The sequence below is a fragment of the Salminus brasiliensis genome, chromosome 7 (genome assembly GCF_030463535.1).
Source record: "Salminus brasiliensis chromosome 7, fSalBra1.hap2, whole genome shotgun sequence".
Lineage (NCBI taxonomy): Eukaryota > Metazoa > Chordata > Actinopteri > Characiformes > Bryconidae > Salminus > Salminus brasiliensis.
The window spans coordinates 40,044,917-40,070,851 of NC_132884.1; the positions used below are offsets into that span (position 1 = coordinate 40,044,917).

Consider the following 25,935-nt stretch of genomic DNA (forward strand, 5'->3'; position numbering starts at 1 on the left):
CAGTACCGAAGTCCAGCTCAATCACTGAAGACCTAAACAACCTCTCAGCCTTCAGATTTACAGCGTTTAAACAGCGTATGAATGCAGGACATGCTGCAGGACAAGATTACAGGACTTCTCAAACAGCTCGGTTTCACAAATCATTAATGTTTGCATTCGGCCGTAAGCTAAGGTCGAACCCCTGTAAAAGGAAGCCGTACAGTACGGAAATCCCAGCCAAGGACACTGGAATGAGATTAGGTCGGGTTCCCTACGTCAGCTCTCCTCGCTCTCGCCTTGTACAAGCTAGGAAATGATCAACCAGCGCCGGCCAGCCCATGAAAGTATAGACACAAGTGGTGTAAATATTAACCTAAAACTGTAAACTCACAGACGCACTTTACACTGCACTGCATTCAGCGTCTACATTCTACATGTCCAAAAGTTTGTGGACATCCCTTTTAATGAGTGCATTCAGCCACTTTAAGCTGCACCCATTGCTGACACAGATGTGCAAATGGCAACACATGTAGCTTGGCTAGTCCTCGTTGAGATTTGTAGGTGTACTGCCAAAAGAATAGGACTCCCCAGAGCAGATAAACATGAACCTATTGGCTAGAGGGGTGTGAAGCTCTCTAGATTGATGGAGCTCCATCCAATACTTTTGGGATGAGTTTGGGAGTTGGGGTTAAGGTGGGGTGGTGATCATCAAGCATCCCGACCTTACTTAATAACGCTCTTGACGTTTATATATAATATCGTAAGCCGTGGCGTATAACTTCTCTGTATATATTATAAACAATTTGAAGGGTGTCCTCACACTAGAGCTGGGCAATATTACGATATTTTATCGTATCGTGATAACAATAAGCTTTTCTAAGCAAATGGAAGACACTGTTCGTGCTTAATAACTGAACTGAAAACAGTGGCCTACTCATTACCTAATATCACGTGCAGCCCAGCTGCTTCAGTACTGCCAGTCCTGAGCACACAACGCCGGCAGCCCTCGCCCCTTAACAGATAAGTGATGACAGTCCACCGGTGACTCAGACTGGAGATATTTCTCCATTACACTCCGTTCACACACTCACAGAGCGTAATTCACAAGGACACACATCACAGATCGTTTCTGAGCACATCAACATTTACCTTTGCTGTTGTAATAGTCAGAATTAATGGCCTTTACCTCGTGTAGTCCCCCTTCGCCTCCTGAAAGACAAACACACGACCGTCAGTGACACTGTAACTCATGTGCCTCACGTCCCAACTGCACGGCTTCTCTTTATAAATGGACTGGGTGCCCTAAGAAGCTTAAGTCTAATAAGTGTGTGCACATGTAGTCCCACACTGTAAATTTTACACCAGGCCTTTGCAGACACAACAAGCTTGTGCTTACTGAGCCTTGCAGAGCTGAGCAATAATAAGCTGCATTTAGCGGTAGACTGTGATATTGCTATGGTGTATAATGAGCAGATCCCTGATATAACCTGATGTAAAAGTAGTGGGGCTCTTGTTACCAAGCTGTTTTTACCTTTTAACTCCGTTTAGTGCAGAAGAGTTTAATAAAAGTAGCTTAAAATCAAAATAAAAATACAAAACTCCAATTCATTTCCAGAAATGTGCTTTCTGTTTGGGTCCACTGGGTGTAATACTAAATAGAAGATCTGCAATTTAATCAGAACAAGCTATATCAGCTATATCAAGACACAACAGGTAATATAAACGCCAACACTCACATAATACCAACATTTTTAAAATGTAATTTATGCAGATTTTATGCATTTGCTGCAGAAACAAAAAGTAATATTATTACAATTACAGTACATAATTGTATCAGGACAGTATTTGAATAGCAGTTTATAAAATCTGCTACTATTAATGCATTTTATCGGGTGCCAAAATACTGTGTATGTAAAAATGCCTTTAAAAAGTGTGATCATATTTTTTGTGCCATATATGTAGTAACTCCAGACCTCTAACACACAACATTTCAGCAATTTAAGCAATAAAAATATCCAATTTAAAGGTTCCTGAGAGGCCCTTGCAGTCTATTGGAAACTCTCTAGGATTTTAGGATTTAACATCTTATGTTAACATTAATTTTAACATATTTTTAGATTTTAACGTTTCTGGATTAGCATAAAAAACTACCAAGTAAATAGATGTTCCAATAAGATTTGCTGTGAGAAGCAAAACTAGACTGTTCCACTTTTTTCAGCATAAAAAAATGCTGCTGTCCATTATTAGCCTTTTTTATTATTTTTTCATATATTTTTTTTCATGGTTTGAACCTGGATCAACCATTCTGGATGAACGGACCAATAGGAATGCTCTAAATTACTTTGCGCAAACTCTTATTTTACACTGACTTCCATTCAAAGTTGAGACCATTTTTTGTCTTCTCCTATAAAGTCACCAGTTTGGAGATGCATGTTTTTCATTGGACAGCAACTACATACATGAAATTTCTTATATATATATATATATATATATATATATATATATATATATATATATATATATATATATATATACACACATATAAGAAATATGTATACTGTTGACGTCAAGTTAAAAACCTTGCATCTCCAAGATGACAACTAACTTCACATGCGATGGAAAAACGTTCTTGAATGTTTAAGGAAAGATTTGAAGGATTTTATATATTTAATTTTATTTATTTTATTTAATTCATTGGAGCCTTTCTATTGGTCCATTCATTAGGAATTCAATTTATGTCAAAAGTTGAAAAGTTTTTTTTTTTTGCATGTCAGTGTTAATAGATATATATACTTTTTTAATATAGATATTTTATTAATATTGTTTGTAAATATTTAAAATCTTTGAAAGTTGAATTGAAAACTGAAGTATCGATACTTCAGTATTGATTGGTCCACCCCTAATGGAAAGCAACATAATAATACTATGGGTTATTTTTAAAGTGTGGTGAATTTATAAGGTATAAACAATTTTAGCATTAAAATTAAAATAAAAATTAAAATAAAAATTAAAATTAAAATTAAAATTAAAATTAAAATTAAAATTAAAATTAAAATTAAATCCCATCACAGCCAATAGGCAGCCAGAACCAGCAGCCTCTCAGTCACAGGCTGAGGCTTCCCGGACTAACTGGCGCTGCAAGCAGCGCGTCCACACCGTGTCAAACCCCCCCAGCTCAAAGCTCACTTACCTGCAGCACATATGCGGCTAATTTAAACACATTCTCGCTCTCCAGCTCAGTGGACCCCTGTGGATGACAAGAAAAGACCAATAAACTCAATAAAAGAAGCGTAGAGTCCGCTGGCGAGCACGGCGAGCTCACACTACTCGCTCCCCTAAAGCACTCACAGGTTCCTACGCGGGCGATACCATTCACTCGAACACGGGGGTGGAGCACCGACATAGCCTCACTCACTGATCGTTACAACTGGTCACCTACTTTTCACTTACCATATCTCCTTGATTTTACACTTATATTATACGACTGCGTCAGCGTGAAGATGTTAAATACACACAACAAATATTTTTAAAGGCGTGTTTTCGCCCCCCCCCCCCCAACATGACATGGTACAGTCGAGTCCCCAGCAGGTTCAGCGCTTAAGCAAGTCGAGGCTCCTCATGGACGTAAATAAAGGCCCTGGTTGAAGCTTGAACGTGGAAGTGCCAGTAGTTTCAGTCTGCATGTAGAAATGTATGTTCTAACCCATTTTCTGAATATAGTACACGTCCAAACATGGGATTTTCTCATGCAAACAAGGCTGCTGGTCCAACCTTGCAGCAGTAGCAGCCTCTACTGCTCTGGGTGGAGGGGGTACAGTAGGTGTACAGTAGGAGCATGGCAGGTCAGGAAGGCCTTCTGCCTGAGGTTTGATCATTAGATGATTAGTTCTGGCACTCCGACTCAACCCGAAGGTGTCGGATGGAGCTCCATCACTCCATAAAACACAGTTGCAATACTCCACAACACAAAGCTGGGGGGCCTTATACCCCTCTAGCCACAGATGAAGTGTGGGTAGGGGGTAGTATAGGTACCGTAGGGCCGGGGGGGTACGGTAAAGAAGATCTTTTAAAAAGATATACAATATTTATAGCAATAAATGTAAAAAATTAAAAACTGCTAGCCAAATATATATATATATAATATTTGGCTAGCAGTTTTTAATTTATATATATATATATTTAGGATTTTAAGATTTAACATCTTATCTTACTTATCTAATTTTAACATGTTTTTAGATTTGAAAGTTTCTGGATTAGCATAAAAAAATTTGCATAAAAAAATAGATATTTAAATATTTAGCAAGAACTTCCAATAAGATTTGTTGTGAAAAGCAAAACTAGTTTGAAAAAAAGGCTGTTCCACTTTTTCCAGCATAAATTTCGCTGCTGTCCATTTTTATCCATTTCTAATTTATTTTATTTATTTATTTTTATTTTTTTCATGGTTTGAACCTGGATCAACCATTCTGGATGAACGGACCAATAGGAATGCTCTAAATTACTTTGAGCAAACTCTTATTTTACACTGACCGCCATTCAAAGTTGAGACCATTTTTTGTCTTCTCCTATAAAGTCACCAGTTTGGAGATGCATGAAAAATATTGTTAAAATACGTAAAAAAAAAATATAATAATAAAAAACCTTGCATCTCCAAGATGACAACTAATTTCACATGTGATGGAAAAACGTTCTTAAATGTTCAAGGAAAGATTTCCTACTGATTTCCTACTGAGTGCTGTGATTTTACTCGAAATATGCTGCACTCCATTCAATTAAACTGACTGTAGTAAATGTACAGTAAGTTAGTATTCTTTAAGCACCGATGATTTCCACGATAGACTATATAAGCATATTGTTTACCATGATGACAAAATGATGAATTTATACAATACGATCAAATTGTGTCACATTGCTCCTTTCCGAAAGTACCATAGAAATGGTTTTAGGAACCAAAAGTGGTTCCTCTTCACGTTATTCTTCTTATTGCTATTAAATACTTAACCAATACTTAACCAATCACAAATCACTAGAATGCGTTTGTGCTTTGATGAACTAAACACTTGCACTGATCAGCCATAACATTAAAACCACTGACAGGTGAAGTGAAGGACAGTGATGATCTGGTTCCAGTGGCACCGGTCATAGTATGGGATCAAGTGAACAGTCAGTTCTTGATGGTGATGTGTTGGAAACAGGAGAAATGACCAAAGCATAAGAATCTGAGAGCCAAACCGTAATGGTTAGGCAACTGGGTCAGGACATCTCCAAGGAAGGAGGACCGGTGACCTGGTGACAGGGTACCCCAAGGCCCATTGATGCTCATGGAGGCCCCTCCTCACAACTTCCAGGACTTCTTCCAGGATCATCTTCAGGTGTCCAGATATCACAGGACACCTTCAGAGGTCTTGTAAAGCCCATGCCAAGACGGGTCAGAGCAGTTTTGGCGAAAAGGTAGGACCTGCATAATAATAGGCCGGTGGTTTTAATGATATGGCTGATCAGTGTGTGTCTGTATCATGCAGCCCTCATATGAATATCATTGTTTACAGTTATACAGCATGCAATGGAAGTACAATTGTGTGTGAGTGTGTGTGAGTGTGTAGAGAGAGAGTGAAAGAGAAACTGGGCTGCCTGCCTTGCGTTCTTGGCATTGCCATCCTCTTAATTAACACAAACCCAGTCCAATATCCAATATGCCCTACAGTCCAGCAGACAGTCCTCCACTCTCCACTGGACTCTGTTTTGAGTGAGTGTGTGTGTGTGTGTTGGTCTCAAACCAGTGGAGACCTTTTATTCTATTTAACCCCCCACCCCCTGCCCCCCTCTGTTATTACACTGGCCTGCTTCAGAAACACAGAATCCAGCGAGTCAAGTGATATTTCTGCAGGATTACAGAATCAGTAGATACTTTGTACAGGCCTGTGAATGCTGGCATTGTGCAGCTAGAAACAATGAGGGGGCTGGCAGCAGAACAAGGAGCCGAACGCAGTTTAAAATTACTGAAGGTCTTAAAAGTAAATCTGGAGTAAATGCTTTCTATTGGCAGAGGCCTGAGGTGGAGGCCGGTGGAGCCAGCGTAGCATGCCACAGCAGCAGCTCTGGAGGCTGGGAGGAGCTGAACAGCAGCCAAACGACCCCGACAACTTCACGCTGAGCCCGCTGCCCGTAACCGCCCATCTGATAAGAGAGCTTCAGAGCGGCGTGCTGTGGTTCCTGTGCAGCGCTCTGTGCAGGTCATTAAAGTGACAGTTCAGAGAATAATCACATTTACACAATGTTACCCCCCGTCCTAACTAGAGTCGTCCGGCTAAAACATGCCTGGTGTGCAGCTGCAGCGGCGACTAGCATAATTGGTTTTATTACATGGTTGCTATGGTATTTTACGTGGTTTTTATGGTGTTGCTAGCAGGTTGCTATAGTGTTGGCAATAGGCTGTTTGCTGTTTGCTATGCTGTAAAGTTTCTCTGGTGTTGCAAGGTGGCTGCTATGGTATGGTTTGCAAGGGGGGAGCCATGGCCTGAAGGTTAGAGAAGTGGTCAGGGCTGCAAGCCGCTCCAGTACCGTCCAGTATTCACTGCACGGACGGTCAGATTGTTCCTATTTGTGCAGCACATAGGGCAAATGAGTGGTTCTTGTCTTCTTGGTATTCCAGGTGGTTGCTTGGGTGTTACTAGTGTATTTGTAATATGGGCACGTATCCGTATAACTGCCAATTACCCACCCCCTCCCACATCGCAGGCGATGCCCCGACACCAGTAATGGCAGACCAACACATGCTTGCCCGGTCAAGCTGCTAATTTTTTTAACTGCTGCCGATGCAACATCACCGGGTAAACAACCAACGGGTCTGGAGGGAAAAGTGCCATCTCTCTGGGGCTCAGCTGCCGATGGCTAGCAGCACGACCGGGATTCGAACCAGCAATCCTCTGATTATATTGACATAGAGCCTTAGTCTGCTGGACCAAGTTCAGGTCTAAGTTCATTGCCAGGTGGAAACCAATCAAAAAGCTGTAATCTGGAAAACTGTGGGAGTAGTTATGTGGTGAAAACCCAGCAGAATTAAAAAAGAAAACATAATAATAAAAATCTGATAACTGTATAGTTATAGCTGCATATACAGAATACAATGTACCATAACAAGTATTGCCACAATATAGATAGAAATAATTTTATATAGATAATTTTCTATATAGATAGAAAATTAGCATCATGCAACTGCATGTCTAAAGGAAAATGAGTTATTCTAATAATGTTTATTAAAAATAGTAAGACTAGTATAAATTTGAGTTTTAAAAAGGCCCGTATCCTACATTGTATTAAAAATTGTATTCAAATTTATTTAATATTGAGGTTCATTTATGTCAACTTTTGCACGACTTATGTCCAGAAATGTTAAGAGACCATATTTCTTATGATAATATGTTTTATTTTCTCCAATTATAGGCTGCATTTTTACATTATATATACATATGATGATCAATTTGAAGACCTTTACTGTTTTTGTCCCTTAAATTTTCCCACACTTGCTTTAAACCTCACTGAGTTGTCAGGTGATGTCTTGCTTGTGTAGTTTCTGACACTGTATGACTCACTGTTACCTATTTAAACAGACAACAGTACCGTCAATTCATTCAGACGTGTGGTTTAGTGAAGGTTGCACAATGCTAATTGCTGGTCATGAGCTTCCACTGCTTTTCGGCTACATGACTTGACTCACTCTGCGAATGACAACATTGAAGGCAGGACAGAATACATCATGGTACCATTTTCACAGTAAACACCAGTACAGCTGTCTTTCACTTCTCTTAAACACTGTAAACACTGAGATGGTGTTTCTGAGAGTGTATTTAATCAGATTTATAAGAACTTACGCTGTAGACGGACGTCTTGGCATTCCAGTAAAACAGTTCCACCGTTGTTGTGTCTTTCAGGAAGGTGATACTCTCAATGTAAAACCTGTCAGAGAGAACACAGTCGTTTATTTATCATATCAACTCCTTAAATAACCGATGTTCCTCCTGCAGGCCGAAAGCGTCATCACAGGCTTCTATTAGCAAAGAATAGCCCCATCAGTTTAGACAGAAGTCCATGTAGTTAGTAAGTGTAATAAGCCTTTCTGGGTTAAGGGGTTAAAAGAGCATTCGCCAAAAAACATTTACACTAATATAGCCCCTTACCCCAAACCTCAGAACCCCCAAAAATAGCTTCATAGTACAGAACTGCTATAATAATTTATTCATACCTAGAATTCACTACATACTCTACTCTTTACACTGAATGCACCATAAATATTTGTTCTGTATAATAACAACAATAATAATAACAATAATAATAATAATAATAATAACAATAATAGACTGTAGTTGTCCTACACTCTAAATATTTTATCTAAATCAGTACATACCTATCTATATATGTACCTATATATATATATAATGTTTGTGGACACCCCTTTCTAATTAATGCACTCAGCTACTTTAAGTTGCACCCTTTGCTGACACAGAGGACTCTCTGGAGCAGATACAGTACACATGGTCCTATTAGCACCATGGGCTAGTAGAGGGTTATAAAGCCCCCCAACATTGAGCTGTGGAGCAGTGGAAGAACTGGGTTCTCTGAAATGATGGTGGAGGAGCTCCATCCAGTACTTTAGGGATGGGGATGATGAGGTGGGGTGTTGATCTTCTAACATCCTGACCTCAGTAACGCTCTTTTTACTTAATGCAATCAAATCCTCACGACAAAGCTCCTCCAAAATCTAGTAGAAAGCCTTCTGCTGTGGACAGTACTCCAATAAAGGCAGGATAAACTCCTTTTAATACCCTGGATATGAGCAGGTGTCCCAATACTTTTGTCCACATGGTCTGTTCATCTGTTTATCCATTCCACCCTGTAATATTTACCATATTCCTTGTATTCATAACTTACAGTACAAGCACTCAGGAGCAGAGGATTGCTTACTAACTGTCGCATGTTGGTGCAATATCGCCCTCTACTGGACATGTGTGAGCTGTGAAAGCTCCAGTAAATCATTCTATTATTTACACATCATTACCTGACTTGGAATTTGAGCTCGAGTGGCCCAGCTTTTCTGGAGAAGTCGTGATCCAGCACTCGTCGGTTCAGCTGCAGCCAGTTAGTCTGTCCACTAATAGGAGAAATGGGTTATTCAGCATAACGACATGGCCCTGTCCACGAAATCATCCGCAGTGACTTTAGGACTTATGTAGTCTTCTTAACAGAGAACAGAACATGGAAACAGCAAGTGATTCCAGGCTTTAATCCGGCGTACTGTAGTGTTTCAGTGTAAACTCTATGACCGCTCTAAGTGTTCATTTCTAGTGAATGAATGAAGGCTGTTTAGGAGAAGAGCACACTTACGTCTCATCCGTGAAAGAAATGCCAAAATATTCTTTCTCCTTCAGGTTAAAATGAGAAGACACCAGATCCAGAAGATCTCGGGACAACAGCTTAGGCTGGAGGAAAGAGAAGTATTATAATAAATGGACCAATAGAAATGCTCCAAAATGACAATACATGACAGTGACAATATCTATCTATATCTATATCTATATCTCTATATATATATATATATATATATATATATATATATATATATATATATATATATATATATATATATATATATATATATATGTATATATAAATGCTGTATACATAAAATTACATCTGATACGTACAGCTTGTCTAGTCCCTGATGAAGTGTTACCATTAGAACTGGACTCCCTAGATCAGATAAGCATGAACCTATTGGCACCATGCTGCCTAATGCCAGGCATGGGCTATAGAGGGGTATAAAGCCCCCCAGCATTGAGCTGTGGAGCAGTGGAAGAGCTGTGTTCTCTGTAATGATGGATGGTGGAGCTCCATCTAATACTTTTGGGATGCGTTTGGGAAGTGGGGGTGATGAGGTGAGGTGGTGATCATGTAACATCCTGACAACATCACAAGCATACTAAAGCTCTGGTCACTAAACACAATCAAATCCTCACAGCAATGCTTCTCCAAAATCTAGTAGAGAGCTTTCTTCCCAAAACATTAGCGACAGTTACTCCAACAAAGGCCGGATTTATTACCCTTTCATTTCAGAAGAAAAGTAAATAAGCAGGTGTCCCAATACTTTTGTCCATATAGACTGTCGGTCTATCCATCCAGTTATTCCTTGTATTCATCATTTTTTGTGGTAGATGCTAGCTGCGTTTCTTATGGCCTCCGACATCTGCTACTATATCTGTCTACCAAACATGTCCCAATACTTTTGTCCACATAGTGTATTCTTGGTTTTTCTTCTAGAATTCTGTAATGTAATTTCATTAGTTTTCCTTTTTGATTTCAGCTGTAATGCTGATGGTTCTGAATACACTGCCAGATCCCTGAGACACTGTTCTGCCTATAGCTCTGAGAAGAAAATCACAGTCCTGGCGAAGGGATACGTGCAAGACGTTGTGGGGTAAAATAGTCCTCAAAGAAGATCTACCACGATTTCACCCCCATCATCAATAATATTCCATATAAAACTCAGAAGACACGTGTAGGTTCATGTCTCGGTGGGTTCGGATAGTAAATAAAATGGCTATATCGGAGGTGTTGTCATGGCAACAGACGTCCGGTTCACATCTGTATAGTGTGCCAGACAGAGGCCTTACTCCTTAGAGGCCTTACCTAGAGGCCGTAGTCTGTTATCTGCTAGTTCTCTTATTAATGCTCTGGAAAGTCTCAGTAACGGTCATTAACGGCTCACCTGGACCAAGAGTTCCAGCTGTCTGTCATCCAGCAGGAGCACCTGGCACTGCCGGCCCTCCGTCATCTGAGAGAAAGCAACAGACACAGGCAGACATTATCAGCAGAGTCTTTGGAAAGGTGGGGTGGCATTGAGGGTTATTGTTATTGGCTGCATTGTCAGCAGTTGGCCTGCAGAAACGCTGCGGTGACCTCTGGAAATGAACCAGGCAGAACCGTTGGCTGTAAAACTCTTGTAGGCTAAACACAGTCAATCTAATAATGGGAAGGTATGTTAGCAGTGACCCGGTCCATCTTCATCCAGCCCAAGATCCAGTTTATAGATCATTGGATTGTGGTTCCATTGGTTTGATTAATACCAGTATTACACTGAGTCAGCGGTTTTGGAGGTGCAGTGTGTGTGTGTGTGTGTGTGTGTGTGTGTGTGTGTGTGTGTGTGTGTGTGTGTGTGTTAAATGAATGTCTTTCATAAAGTCATGTCCAAATATCCAGCACACCCTGAATGGTGTAGATGATGGATGATACAGCACAGAAAATAGCCTTCACTTTACAGGAGCACTGGCTGGTTTGTGAAGGGCAGAGTGTGGCACAATCAAACACATTTTTAAATTACATTTAATTGTAAAAATATAAAAATAAAGTTTTAAATGAGCATATCAACATTTATGTTTTGACTTATTTCAAACCCACAAAATTTGAATTTAATTAAAACAAAAAATAATTTATTGACTTTATTGGTTTAATTTGTATCTAGTAAGAATAACATATTTTCTCACCTGTTTGTTATCTAAAAATATTGTAATCTAAACTATAAAAAATGATTTATTAATTTGTTAATTTGTTAAAAAATATTCACTTATTTTATGAAATTATTTGTATTACTTCTTGAATTTATCTCAAAATAATGACTTTTATTTTTATTTAGATGTATATTCCACTAAAACTTATAAAGTTTCACTTAATATTAAAAAATAATAATTATATTGAATATTTTACTTAATATTTTTAAACAATGTTATTCCAAAGTGTATTATTCTCATTCATTAAAAACTTATTATAAGTTATGTTAAATTATGTTAAATTATAAACTATGTTGCGATACCAAGTCAGAATTCTGACATTCCCCCAGGTGGGAACAGCCTTCTAGAGAAAGCAGTGCGCAGGGAGTCGACAGCGCCACCTGTGTTAGAACAGCACTGCTGTAAAACCTGAGTGGACCTGAGTAAGGTCATTAGAGATGCCTGGAAATGGACGCTGTAGCGAAGGTAACGTCTCTCTGTATGACTCATAGTAAAAGCAGCATGGGGGCTACTGATGACAGGGTTGTGGGTTCGATGCCCGGGCTCAGCAAGCTGCCACTGTTGGGCCCTTGAGCAAGGCCCTTCACCCTCTCTGCTCTCCGGGTGCTGGAGTTGGTTGACCACCGCTCTGCAGGTGCACTAGTGTGTGTGTGTGTGTGTGTGTGTGTGTGTGTGTGTGTTCACTACCACAGATGGGTCAAATGCGGAGGACATACATAGTACAGTGACAGATAGGTGCACCTTAAAGCTGATTACATAATCAATACAGGGAATCAATACAGGGTATTGATTGAGATCTACCTGATGTGAACTTTGCTTTATTAATCAAATTAGAAATTTGGAGCTCAGTGGATACATACATAGAAACTTGACCGAAGCTTGACCGACTTGGATTTTTTTTTTTTTTTTTAGGGTGATACTGATATTTTATGACACGTGGGTGCAGCAGCTCAGCAGCCCACTTTGATACCACTGGAAAATAAATATATGTATATTTTATTTAAATAAAAAAAAAAATAACAAAACTTTAGTCCAAGTTGCAAAATATAAAGTTTCTTCAAAAATATAATATATTTAAAAATTACTACAATGTTTCATGAATTGCTTTGGAATCTTGTTTTATAATAACTTTCAATTTATTCAATAATGAATAATGTTTTTCCTCTTTGTTTCATATTACATGATTATATTATATTATATTATTATATTACTTTATATCCATTTTCAATTTAAAGCATAAATAAACCACCAAATTAATTATTAAAAATGCTCATATCTTAGTAATTATACTTACTTTTATTTAAATTTATATTTTTGCCAAGAATCTTTTTCCTGTTTTGAACCCAATTTCCTCCCATCACACACGTTGCCACCAGTGCTAGGAGGGTGAAGGCCAGCATGAGCTTTCTTTGAGGCACTGGCAGCACCTCTGCATCTCTTCAAACTGTTGCTAATGCTAATACAACAGCCAACAGACTCCTACATTAGCTAGCATACACCTCTGTCCCAATACTTTTGTCTATATAGTGTATTTTTTCATTAATGCTGAAGAAACTGTGGGTTGTTTGTATCAGCCAATAATACCAGCCAAACAATTACATCAGTCAGGCCCCAACAGAAACTCCAGTGTGTATGTATGTGTGTGTGTGTGTGTGTGTGTGTGTGTGTGTTCTCTTGATGAGTTACCGTCACTGAATTATCTCTCTCCACCACATGCAAACCGAGCACTGATAACATATCTTTATTTAACTATAATAATTAGCACCGTCTCTCCGGACACTGTGAATTAAATGGATTAGTCTAATTTATCTGGGTGATCTGGAGGCTTAAGGACAGAGGATTTGCTCTGCAATAGAAACTAATTATTTAAATAATAATAATAAAAAGTCATTATGCTATTTTAAGCAAAAAGGGCCTAAAATACAGAAAAGCAGACTTGAGATCAGCCCTTAAAAACAAACACTGCTGTCCTTAATCCATGTTAATAGATGGAATTATTGTGGCTCTTAATTACACAGGCTCCTTTGTCTTAGCAAGGATTAGTCACTATAGTAACCCTTTAAAGGACTTTTCATGAGCTGGCCAAGATTTATCAAAGCTGGATTGTGATAGAAAAATAACCTCATAACACACACATACACACACTCACACACATACACATATATATAATATAATATATATATTCAGCATTAATGAAAATATGCATATGTATATTTCTACACACGATATGCTTTATAGCTATACACACACATATATCTTAATGTTATAAGAAAATGATAATGGTAATGAAAATATGCTTTATATGGACACTTTATTTTGCTACTGCTATCATTTCATTCATGCTGCTACACTCACCTCATATAGTGATTAGCCTGCTGCTACTTTTCTTAAATTTCTCTGCTTTCCTTCCCACTTTATGCCCCCTATTTATGTCTACCCTTTTTTTATTCTAGATTTATTATTATTATTTTATTTATTATATAATTGCTCTGGGTGTAACAGATTTCGTTTTACCCCATGTACCACATGTAATGCGAATGACTATATATATATATATATATATATATATATATATATATATATATATATATATATATATATATATACACACTGCAGCAGGGCCAATGCCCTTTTGGAGGTCCCCTCCCCCTTTTTGGGGGGACTTAGCTCAAACCAAGTATCAACAGCAACAGTAAAATAAGCTGTTTGGCATTAGCAGAGACGATTTGGCAAATTTTTCATGGGCGCAACTCACATACTCAGCTCTGCTGCTCCTCCCATAAATGTTCCTTACAAATGTGGCACCATTTAAAAGACTTTGCTTTTTTAAAAGCATTTTTACAGCAAAAAAATTGTCTACCAAACACAAATTTCATCAATTGTTGTGCTAAGTTTATACAGTGGGGAAATAAAGTATTTAGTCAGTCACCAATTGTGCAAGTTCTCCCACTTAAAAAGATGAGAGAGGCTGTAATTGACATCATAGGTAGACTCAACTATGAGAGATAAAATGAGAAAAAAACATTCAGAAAATCACATTGTCTGATTTTTAAATAATTTATTTGCAAATAATGGTGGAAAATAAGTTTTTGGTCGCCTACAAACAAGCAAGATTTCTGTCTGTCACAGACCTGTAACTTCTTCTTTAAGAGGCTTCTCTGTCCTCCACTCATTACCTGTATTAATGGCACCTGTTTGAACTGGTTAACAGTATAAAAGACACCTGCCCACAACCTCAAACAGTCACACTCCAAACTCCACTATGGTGAAGACCAAAGAGCTGTCGAAGGACACCAAAATATTGTAGACCTGCACCAGGCTGGGAAGACTGAATCTGCAATAGGCAGCAGCTTGGTGTGAAGAAATGTACTGTGGAGCAATAATCAGAAAATGGGAGACCTACAAGACCACTGCTAATCTCCCTTCATCAGGGGCTCCACGCAAGATCTCAGCCCGTGGGGTCAAAATGATCTCAAGAACGGTGAGCAAAAATCCCAGAACCACACGGGGGGACCTAGTGAATGACCTGCAGAAAGCTGGGACCAACGTTACAAAGGCTACCGTCAGTAACACACTACGCCGCCAGGGACTCAGATCTTGCAGTGCCAGACGTGTTCCCCTGCTTAAGCCAGTACAGATCCGGCCCGTCTGAAGTTTGCTAGAGAGCATTTGGATGTTCCTGAAGAGTTTTGGGAGAATGTCTTATGGTCAGATGAAACCAAAGTAGAACTCGTTGTGTTTGGAGGAGAGCGAATGCTGAGTTGCATCCAAAGAACACCATACCAACTGTAAAGCATGGGGGTGGCAGCATCATGCTTTGGGGCTGTTTCTCTGCAAAGGGACTAGGACGACTGGTCCGTGTACATGAAAGAATGAATGGGGTCATGTATTGCGAGATTTTGAGTGCAAACCTCCTTCCATCAGCAAAGGGCATTGAAGATGAAACGTGGCTGGGTCTTTCAGCATGACAATGATCCCAAGCACAACGCCAGGGCAACAAAGGAGTGGCTTCGTAAGAAGCATTTCAAGGTAAGACTTACAGAAAACGTTTGACCTCGGTCATTGCCAACAAAGGATATATAACAAAGTATTGAGATGAACTTTTGTTATTGACCAAATACTTATTTTCCACCATTATTTGCAAACAAATTCTTTAAAAATCAGACAATGTGATTTTTGTTGTGAGTTGAGATCTACCTATGATGTTAATTACAGGCCTCTCTCATTTTTTAAAGTGGGAGAACTTTTGGTGACTTTTGGAGCACAATTGGTGACAAACTAAATACTTTTTTTCCCCACTGTATATATGAAAATGACAATCTGTGACAGAGTCATGTCCAGATACCATATGTCTTATGCCTCCAAAAAAATTAAAACTTTGTAAAACACAAATTTTCTTAAATTCTAACTTTGTGAATCATGAAAAAAAAGAAATCCCAAATGTAAACTCTGGGAAGTGTGAAAAGAAAATAGAAAAAATAGAAATATTTACAAAATTTAAAATGTACAAAATTAATCATAAAACCCTTCCAAAATTAATTATAATTAAAATGTTATGAATTGCAAAAGAAAGCTTTTCTAAATACAAAAATTAAAGGATTTTTGAAAAGTAAGCTTTCTAAAAAAATAATAATATATATAATTGTATTAATTATAATATTATAATTTATAATATTAAATTTTATAATTAATTATGTAAAAATGTACTTTTTGTGCTTGGTTTATGTGTGTGTGTATATATATATATATATATATATATATATATATATATATATATATACACATATATATACATATATATATATATATATATATATATATATATATATATATATATATATATATATATATATATATAAAATGACAACCGGCGACAAGGTCATGTCCAGATACCACAGGACACAGACGTCTTATGGAGTCCATGCCTCAAATGTTGTGGTGGCACAAGGGGGACCTACTCAATAATGGGCATTATTGGTATTAATGTTATGGCTGATTATGGCCAGTTCAGCTTGAAGCTTACCATTGGATACACTTCACCTTTATTAATGACATTTTATTACACCACACCGCTCAGCAACGCCGCTCCTGGTCACTTTACCTTGACCACACGTCCAGAGACAATGCTCTTAGGGTGGTTTTGTTGCTCTGACAGCATCAGCATTATTTAAGCTCAAGCTGTGGCTGTCTGTCTGCCACCCTGCCCCCAGCCCCATTGTCTTAGACAATCACCCCCCTCCCCACACACACACACACACACACACACACACTTCTTAACCTTCACTGAGGCGTGTCTTCACTGGCTCATATCTATTCACTCCTCACAAGCACCTTGTTGTGCTGCTGTCTGTCAGTCGTCGCTCTGCCTGGTTCAGAGTGGCCTTTGCATCAGCGCTGACCACTGTGTCACATTGAGTGCATTGAGAGGAGACCATCCAATTGCTGCCAGCTGACCACAGCGTACACAGAGGAACTCCCAACACATGACTCTGTCCTGGGTACTGTAGTATGTCATGACTGTTTACAATAACTGCTGGTAATGCAGATGCGTGCGGTCAGTAATGTGATTTCAGCGGTCCATCAGAAACGTGACTGAGTTGGTCAGAGGAGGCTAAATGTAGACGGGATCTTTCACAGGATTTGATTTCTGTCCATATTGTCCATGACCGCGTTCTACAGCTGCTGTTTTTCACTGAGCTCAGCGCTGCGTTGAGCATTTAGTCACGTCCAGATTTACGTCTCCTTGTGTTGTAAAAAAAAAAAGGCTTTTGGCCTTGTATTCAAGATCCTCCTGAATCACGAAAAGAACATTTTCTAAAATGAAAACTTTGTGAATCAGAAAAGAAATCTAAATAAAACTAAAAGAAAAATTATGAAACTTTTTTTTTTCAATCACAAATACAAAATATTTACAAAATAAAAAAGAATTATCATAAAAACCTTTCAGAAGCTTCCTGAAATAAAAAAAATCCAAAAGATTTCAAATAAATTAAAGTGTAGTTTAAGCATTTTAGTCCTGTCCAGATTTATCTCTCTTTAAGTTGTAAAAAAGACTTTTGGCTGCTGCTGAGCACAATTATTCGAGATCCTCTGGTAAATACTAAACATGTCCCGAACCACAAAAATACATTTTCTAACATTTTCTTCAATTCTAACTTTGTGAATCATGAAAAGAAAGAAATCCCAAATTTAAACTTTGGAAAGTGTGAAAAGAAAAACATATATATTATGTTAAACATATATATATATATATATATGTGTATATATATGTAGTGACTTAGAGCTTCATCATAGCAACAATATTCAAGTAGGCCTTTCTATCTTCTATCATAAAACATTATTTTAAGATACTTGGTAATAAGTAAGAGTAAGAGTTATTAATTGAACGTAACAAATTAGATTTATTTTTTCTTCTTCATTACCTACCAGGATTGGGCTTCTATTAATTTGTGCGGAGATATTATATTATATTATATTATATAATATTATATCATGTGTTACTTCTGTGTGTACACTTTTGTCTTGTGTATTACGTCCACTTGTATATAGTACATTTTTGCCTGTTTTTGTTTTTCTGTTTTTGATATCCAAACAAAGTCAGAAATACAGACACATACCTGTCTGAAATATAATTGTAATTAAAGTATATAAATACATCAACATATATTTATAATAGTATGAATGAAAGTAATAGCGCAACATTAGATGAAGAGATTTAATCAGGATTAGTTAAAGAACGATTTGCATCAAATTAAATGTAATTTAATGAATGTACAGAGTTGAACTCATGTCCAGAGTGCACTGGTTTGGAGTGTGAGAGAAAAGCCGAATGTGGGAGGTGTCCAATGAGGGAGGGGGGGGGAAAAAGAAAAAAAAAAGAAGAGGAAGGGTCATGTGATCTGTACTGGTTGTGACACAGGGGTCAACGGCCCCTAAAGCCCAATCTCAGGGTTACGGACTTCAAACAAAGCCTCCTGGCGAGCGCCCCCCCACCCTAAACTCGAGTTTCTCTGGATAGTTAACTACAGAAACCGCAACCCCCTAAACAGCTCTGCAGCTCTACGCTAATTTACTCTCTTAATCACACTGACTCACCTTCAGTGACCCATAGATCTTAAATCCTGGCCATTTCTACTCCAGCCCGGCTCTAAACACGCTCAGACTCTCCGCTGGAGGCGTCATGGAATGAGTATAACAGCCGTGTAATGACTCAGACCTACCAGCTACAAACACTACTATAAAGGTTTGATGCCAAAGTCTGGAGAGATCATCATCCAGGCATGAAAACATCAAGCCAACGTTAAAAAAGAGTGAAGACGAGAAGACTGTGGTTTACTGGGCCATGAAACGTGTTTATAAAGAAATGGAGAAAAGAACTTTTCAAGACACAAATATTGGAATTGCTTCCTTTGACTGGGCTGAGGTGCCTCTGGACTACTCCACTAAAACATCTGCTTTTTATGTAATCTCCTTTATCTGTAATGCTGATCCAGATGTAGCTCCAATTTCTATATATTTTAAAGGTTTATGCATTTGCAATACACCGATCAGCCATAAAATTAGCACCACTAACAGGTGAGGTGAAAAACACTGATTATCTTCATCTACAGTGGCTCCTGGGAAAAGTTGGATGTACTAGAAAGCAGGTGAACAGGCAGTTCTTGAAGGTGATGTTGGTGTTAAAGCAGGTAAAATGGACAAGTGTAAGAATCTGAGACACTCTGACAAGAACCAAACTGTGATGTTCTAGACGATGACTGGGCCAGAACATCTCCAAAACATCAGGCAGGTCTTGTGGGGTGTTCCTGGTATGCAATGGTCAGCATCTACCAACAGTGCTCCAAGAAAAGACAAAGGGTCATGGGACACTCATGGAGGCCCCACCCACCTCACAACTTACAGGACTTATTCATTAACTTCTTGGGGCCAGATACCACAGGACACCTTCAGACCTCTTGTGGAGTCCATGGCTTGAATAGTCAGATCTGTTTTGGCGGTCAATGTTAGGCAACGTTAGGTGGTATTAATGTTATGGCTGATTAGGGTATAATGAGCAATACAGTCAGAATGTTTTTTGAAAGAACTACCAAAACTACCAAACATCGCTCCACTCTATTGATTTCCATATGATCCATAAGCAACCTTCTAGCTCGAACCCCACAGTGGTCCACACATGTTGGACTCGCTGCATAAACCAAAGACCAACAAAAAATGTAGGTTAATTTAGTTATTTAGAGATTTGTAAGGCAGGTAAGCTAACAATTAGACATACTTTTGAAAGGTGAGCTTCTCTAAATGTCCAAAAGCTCTTAAGCCACAGTGTTTCCTTAAACCTCCTTCAGGCAACGCAATCCCCATTCAGGCCCATCGCCTAAATCAAGAAGCCAGCAAACTGACATCCTCAGCAAACACCTGATCTCCTATCAATGAGTCACAGCTCTGGAGATGATGAGAAGAAGGGCCCTGGAGGTGTAGTTCTGATTAATCCCAAAGGAAGACAACTCCACATCCACCACTCCACAAAAACTGCACTATTCCAACTGTGAAAGCACACCCAAACATCTGACTGGAGACCTTCTCCAAGCAGCTCTTTGGAATACAGTGCAAATGTCAGAGGTCCATCTAAGTACATTAAGTTCCCAGTTCTTCAGGCTGGATCTCTTTCTGTTGCTGTGGGTCTGAAAGGATGTGAAGCTGCTGATCATGAAGCTCCTACTGAAACAACCAAACACCTGAAGCCTACCTTTCCTCCTCTGGAAAGCTAGCATATGTTACTTGCTTGCTATATGGTCTCAAACCTCAAACATCTCCTCCAGCACCATGTCTGATGGAACCATCTCGGCACCTGGTTAATAGTATAAGATCCTTGAGGAACGATTGGAGGATTTTCAGTTCAAAACTGTGGAGGAACCTCATTAGGTGCCCTTTCTTCTAGAAAACTGTCCTTAAAGGTTCCCTAAATAACATTAAGAGTTTGAAACCTCTACAGTTTCAAACTGAAGAACATCCAAAAGTTCCTCAAGGGTCTTACACTTTTAACAGTGCTATTAACAAACCTATTTAAATCACAACTCTGGAGATGATGAGAAGACGTGGACCCACCTAGACCATCCTCAACCACCAGTGATGATGAATACAGACTACTGGTTTAGTTGAAGTCTGAAATGGTGAAAACTAACCCACAAAAGCAGACAACTCTGCATTCTCCAGTCGAACCCAAGCAACGATAGACATCTCCTACAAAACCATGTCTGAAGGAACCTCTCACAGGACTGTCACTGAAGGACCTTCTCAGCTCAAATCCATCAACATTGTTTCAGTTGTAGAAGTTTTAAAGTGTTAGAAGTTACAACTTATGAAATCATACCTGATAGAGGTCTCCTATCCGGCACCAAGTCTGAAGGAACCTCCTGCACGGCACAAGGCCTTCATTGTAGCATCTTCTCAGCACCTGTTCAGCTACAGTCCACACTAACTGACTCCCGGAAGCCAGGAGGTCCTCAACCCCGCAAAGAAACCCCAGAGCCATCCCCAAACGCTCCTACTGCCAGGGCTGATATAACCTGACTGGTTCCCCTAAGGAGCTTTGGGTCAGAAGACGACTGGCTGGGCTCGAAGCTCTCTCTCTCACTCTCTCTCACTATGGGCTTCAATCCAAGACGTTCCCCCTTGGAGGAGAGAGAGCAGGAGGGCAGGCCCCAGAGCAGCCCGCAGAGCCAACCCTTGAGTCGAGCCCTTTCTGCCCACTTTGCACACTAAGTACACACATACACACGCGAGCAGACACAATGACTGCCCCAGTCATTCCACTCCTTCCACATAAACAGGCATTGTGGTTTCTGACTCTATTCTTTTCGTGCTTTTCACAAGTCTCTCTCTCCCATAAACTGCCCTACGCACATGCGTAAATATTTACTCCCAGTACAAGAATAGCTGTTTTTGTGCTTGAACCCAGCTGCAGATAATGGTGCAGGTTGGTGACGGATAGAAGCGATCCATCCAGGTCTTTTTCTCGGAGCGTGTTGTTGCGTGACCACGTCTAATAACGGCCTTCAGTGTTATTTTCAGTTTTTATGCAGAGCAAATATAGACAGTCAGTGTGTGTGTGCGCGCGAGTGTGTGTGTGTGTGTGCGCGAGTGTGTGCAGGGCATGGGATGTCATTTCCTCCAGGCACCTCCAGACGTCTCCACCCGGTATATTCCAGAGGAAAAGCTTTTAAAAATAACCACTTTCACTTCAAAAGTTCGTGGAGAGAAAAATTACGCAGAAGTTAAGCAGCACAGTCCTCCGTTCTGGCACTTTATGACTTAAGGATTCCATCATTTGTTCAAAACTGCTGCCTAATTAAATGGTTAAGATGTAAACACAGTCATCCAAGGCACTGTTTCACCAGAACAAGCACTGGTACCTGCAGCAGTGCCGATTCTAAGGGCCTGTGACTGACCGGGACCCTTACAAATGTATTAACTGAGTATTTTGGCAGGATTTGTGAAATAGTGGGGCCCAGTATAATGCCTTTTCATGAGGCCCAGAATCCCTGGCAGCGCTGCAAGGTGCATGCAAGGTGTTGTTGCTGGGTGAATCAGTCCCCAAAGAAGATTTTGCACTATTTTACCATCATCAATATTCCGTATAAAACTCAGAAGACATGTCGTTCACTGCAATTTATGATTTACAAGGAATTTCCAACCATTTTTCAAAATTTCTACCTAATTAAATGGCTTCAATGTAAACAAAGTCATTCAAAGTTTGGGCTTGGTGGGAAAAGCTCTGCTCTAGAAGTTAGAATTGTTCACAGTGGTGTTGAATGAGACCAGACTTCTGAGAGTTTATCAGCTCTCGGTTCTTAAAAACCAGCTTTGAGGAGAGATACAGACTTAGATACAGCTAAGCTACTCCACATAGTTCTGAATGGCTGTTTATTTTTCCCCCTGACCCCAGTGTGAGGTCTGTTTTCAGTCTATGCTGCATCTTCCAAAGATGAGTGAATGAATGCTTAAAGGGGGAACTCATCGAATTTCACATTTCTGCACAAATAAATGGGTACAATGTAAACACAGTCATGCAGAGCTGGTTTAGTGGGGGATTAATATCCATTCTAGAAAAACTCTAACAGTGGTGGTGAATGAAGCTGGATGCCTGAATAGTTTCACCTCTTAATGACATATAAAACAAATTATTCCACGTAGCGTCTGAGAGCTCGCTTTATAGTAGATTTGGGTCCTAAAACCTACTGTTTAAACCCATTCACAGTGGAGGGACACATGCGGATCATTAATGTAAATTATATAAATAGTTATGCCACTTTTTTACCATCATCAACAATTCATACAGAACTCTGCTGGGATTGGACAGTAAACTTAATGGTTATATTTAGGGCTGTCAAATTAACATAACAAAGTAAATTGAAATTAATGCATCAAAGAAAAATAACGGGTTAAAAATTTGACGCTGATTAATCGCCTCCCTTGCTGACCTTTGACCTGGCGCATCATCAGCTGTTTCGGTCACTATAACATGATGGAGGCATGATGACCCCCTTAATGGTGCATTTACCTTTAGAAAATACCCAGGAGGAACTTTAAACAGGAGCACTGTGCTCTGCAGTTTCTGCAACAAGGAATTTTCCCACCACCGGAGTCCTTCAAGCCTGAAAGATCACCTCCACGCAAAGCATTGATACCGGTGGTCCAAGCCTGCACAGCCGTGATGCTACAGCTAGCAGCCAACCCACACTGGACCAGGCCTTTTTACACTACCACCAGTGACTGCCTATCAAACTCAGTCGCAAAATGGATCGCTATGGACTGTAGACCATAGGTTTCGATGGGAGAGGACCGAGGGCTAATTAAAGTTTTACAGATAGCATCTTCTGCTGCAGCTTATAAGCCACCGTCAAGGAGCACGACAGTGTCTAAAATTCTTCAATTTAACGAAAAGTTAGACGTAGTAACGGGAGCCCAGTACCTACAGTCTATACCAGTTATTCATTTATTGCTTTCCTCTTCTGCAGAAATCACTTGACTTGTACTTTTTTTTAATACCTTCATAGCAAAAAGTGCTGAATGTGATTCATTTAGATGAATTAATCACAGATTAATTAAAATTATTTTATTATTTTAAAATTATAAATGATTATTTTTTCTTTAATCGCCAGACAGCACTAGTTCTATTATATCTTATAGTATATTTCATATTGGCCGAATCACCACCACTTAAAGGGATGGTAAATATGGTGAAATGACCCTTTAATAATGAGATAAATTGATCCAAATTGAAGTGAATAAATCTACCTAATTGACAACATTTCATGATCTTAAAAAAATGTACATTCACAAATAATTAATTAAATAAATATAAATAAATAAATAAAATACACCAGTCGCTAATCAACTCAACCAAAAGAGCTGATGCAGCTCTTCTCAGTGTGTGTGTTTATGTGTGTGTTCCCAGATTTGCAAAAGTGTCACTGACACCAGATTAAAAAAGCATAAAGACAAATGAATATGCACACACACACACACACACACACACACACACACACAGCTGTCACATGCAGCAGTGGTCCATCTGAAAACCATTTCCTGCTGTTTGTTTGTGAGCTTGCAGCCTCCCAGAACACACACAGACCACGCCAGCACCAAACAGCTGAGTATCTCTTGACTTGACATGATTCAGATGTTTCATTCTGATAAAAGCAGCTCAAATGACTGATCTGAGGGCAAGTAACAGCAACAGTGGAACTGAGCCGGGTGAGAAGTTCAGCTGTGGTCTGAATCAGTGCTGTAGCCAACTTTAGGAAAACGTGCGCTGCCACAATGGCCCGGGGGGTCGCGAGTTCGAATCTCAAGTCATGCCGCTTTGCCATCAGCAGCTGGAGTCTGAGAGAGCACAATTGGCCGTGCCATCTCTGGGTGGGTAGCCATGTTAGCTGGCACAGATGTCCGCAACGGCCAAAGGTCGAAAAAGAGGCGGTGGCTGGCTTTGCATGCATCAGAGGGGACATGTGTTAGGCCTTACCATCCAAGTGTTGGAAGTACTGCTAGTATTAGGGGAGTTACAAACGGTGGGTTAATTGGCAGTACCAAAAATGTTAAAGATTTGACTTAAATTTAAAATAAAAATGAAAAAATGTGCCATAATCTGGGTGACAACTGCAAAAGCACCAACCACAAGATCAAGGTCAAGATCATAAAAGTTATACAATTGAAAGAATACCAACATAATCAAGGTCCTTCAAACTCTTAAAATAGACTAAAGAACAAATACGGTCATTGAATGTCTTATTTAAGGTCATTGGATGTAATAAATTCTGAGATGATGCCTAAACAGGCTGAAAAGACTCATTGTCTATATTAAACTTATTCAAAACAGCCTGACAAACAACAATATCCAGCCTACAGTGGCCCTGTGGTCAGAAACTGACCACTTATGAAAAGCCCCGGGACAGTAAAAGTAATAAAGTCTAAGACACTGAAAAGATTGTGCAGTCAGTGGAGCAAGAGGAATAAAACATTTGGTGGAATAAAACATAAAGCTTGAAGATGAACAGAATTGAACATGAACAGTTGCAACTGTAACAACTGCAATTTCCCTCCAGGGATCAATAATTCTGATTCTGATAAACCAGGGGTGGTCATAATATTCTGATGTGTGTGATGACTGTGTGTGTGTGTGTGTGTATGTATGTATGATGTGTATATTTCAAATTCATTATGGGCTGGTTTCCTTCCAGGGAACATTACATTAATGTTCAGGGCTGATTTCAGTTAATTTGCGCCATCACGATCACTGCCATCTATTGCAGTGGTTCCCAAAGCTGGTCCTGGTGGATCACATTTTAGTGAAGGCAGTGAGTGCAGAACGCCACTAAATGTGCTGGGTGTGGGTCCTCCAGGGACACGGTTCGGAACCACTGGCCTAATGAACATACTATGGTTGCTGATGGTATCTGTTATTGTTAATAGATCTTGATAGTTTAAAGCTGGTTTTGAGAATGAGCTAGTCGTATTTACCAATCAGATGACCATGGTATATTGTTGCTAATCCAGTATTGTTGTTGGTTCCTTGGCATGGTTCCTTATTATAGCAGGAATGAAGAAGATTCTATTGTGGAATTTGCCTCAACAACAACACCACCACCACATTAGGTGGAATAATGGAGTGTGTTGTATGCTCTAGTGGTTGTAGAGGCCAGTGAGGTGCTCCAGCAGGCTCAAACACGCCACTCCCTTTAAAGCAGCACTGATCACTTCGCTCAGGGTTCGAGAAGAGGATCAAATGAAGATCCTCCCTGAAGCAGTTTAGGGATTTGGGAGAGGCTTATTGAGTAATGGCCTCTTTCTCACACACAAAGAGTCAGCAACCAACTACCACCGCCACAGCTGTGATGAA

At 39.4% G+C, this 25,935-nt stretch overlaps 1 protein-coding gene across 3 annotated transcripts in view; it reads right to left on the reverse strand.

The window, feature by feature from the left end:
• The window catches only part of frmd4ba (FERM domain containing 4Ba), a 96,862-nt gene that overhangs the window by 42,161 nt on the left and 28,766 nt on the right, over window positions 1–25,935 (reverse strand). For all 3 annotated transcript variants that reach the window (XM_072684906.1, XM_072684904.1, XM_072684905.1), the window contains exons 2-7: window positions 10,742–10,807; window positions 9,361–9,455; window positions 9,035–9,127; window positions 7,851–7,935; window positions 3,170–3,226; window positions 1,166–1,188 (exon numbers count right to left, since the gene is read on the reverse strand). In XM_072684906.1, coding sequence (XP_072541007.1) covers window positions 1,166–1,188; window positions 3,170–3,226; window positions 7,851–7,935; window positions 9,035–9,127; window positions 9,361–9,455; window positions 10,742–10,807 — 419 coding nt within the window. The remainder of the gene's footprint in view (window positions 1–1,165; window positions 1,189–3,169; window positions 3,227–7,850; window positions 7,936–9,034; window positions 9,128–9,360; window positions 9,456–10,741; window positions 10,808–25,935) is intronic.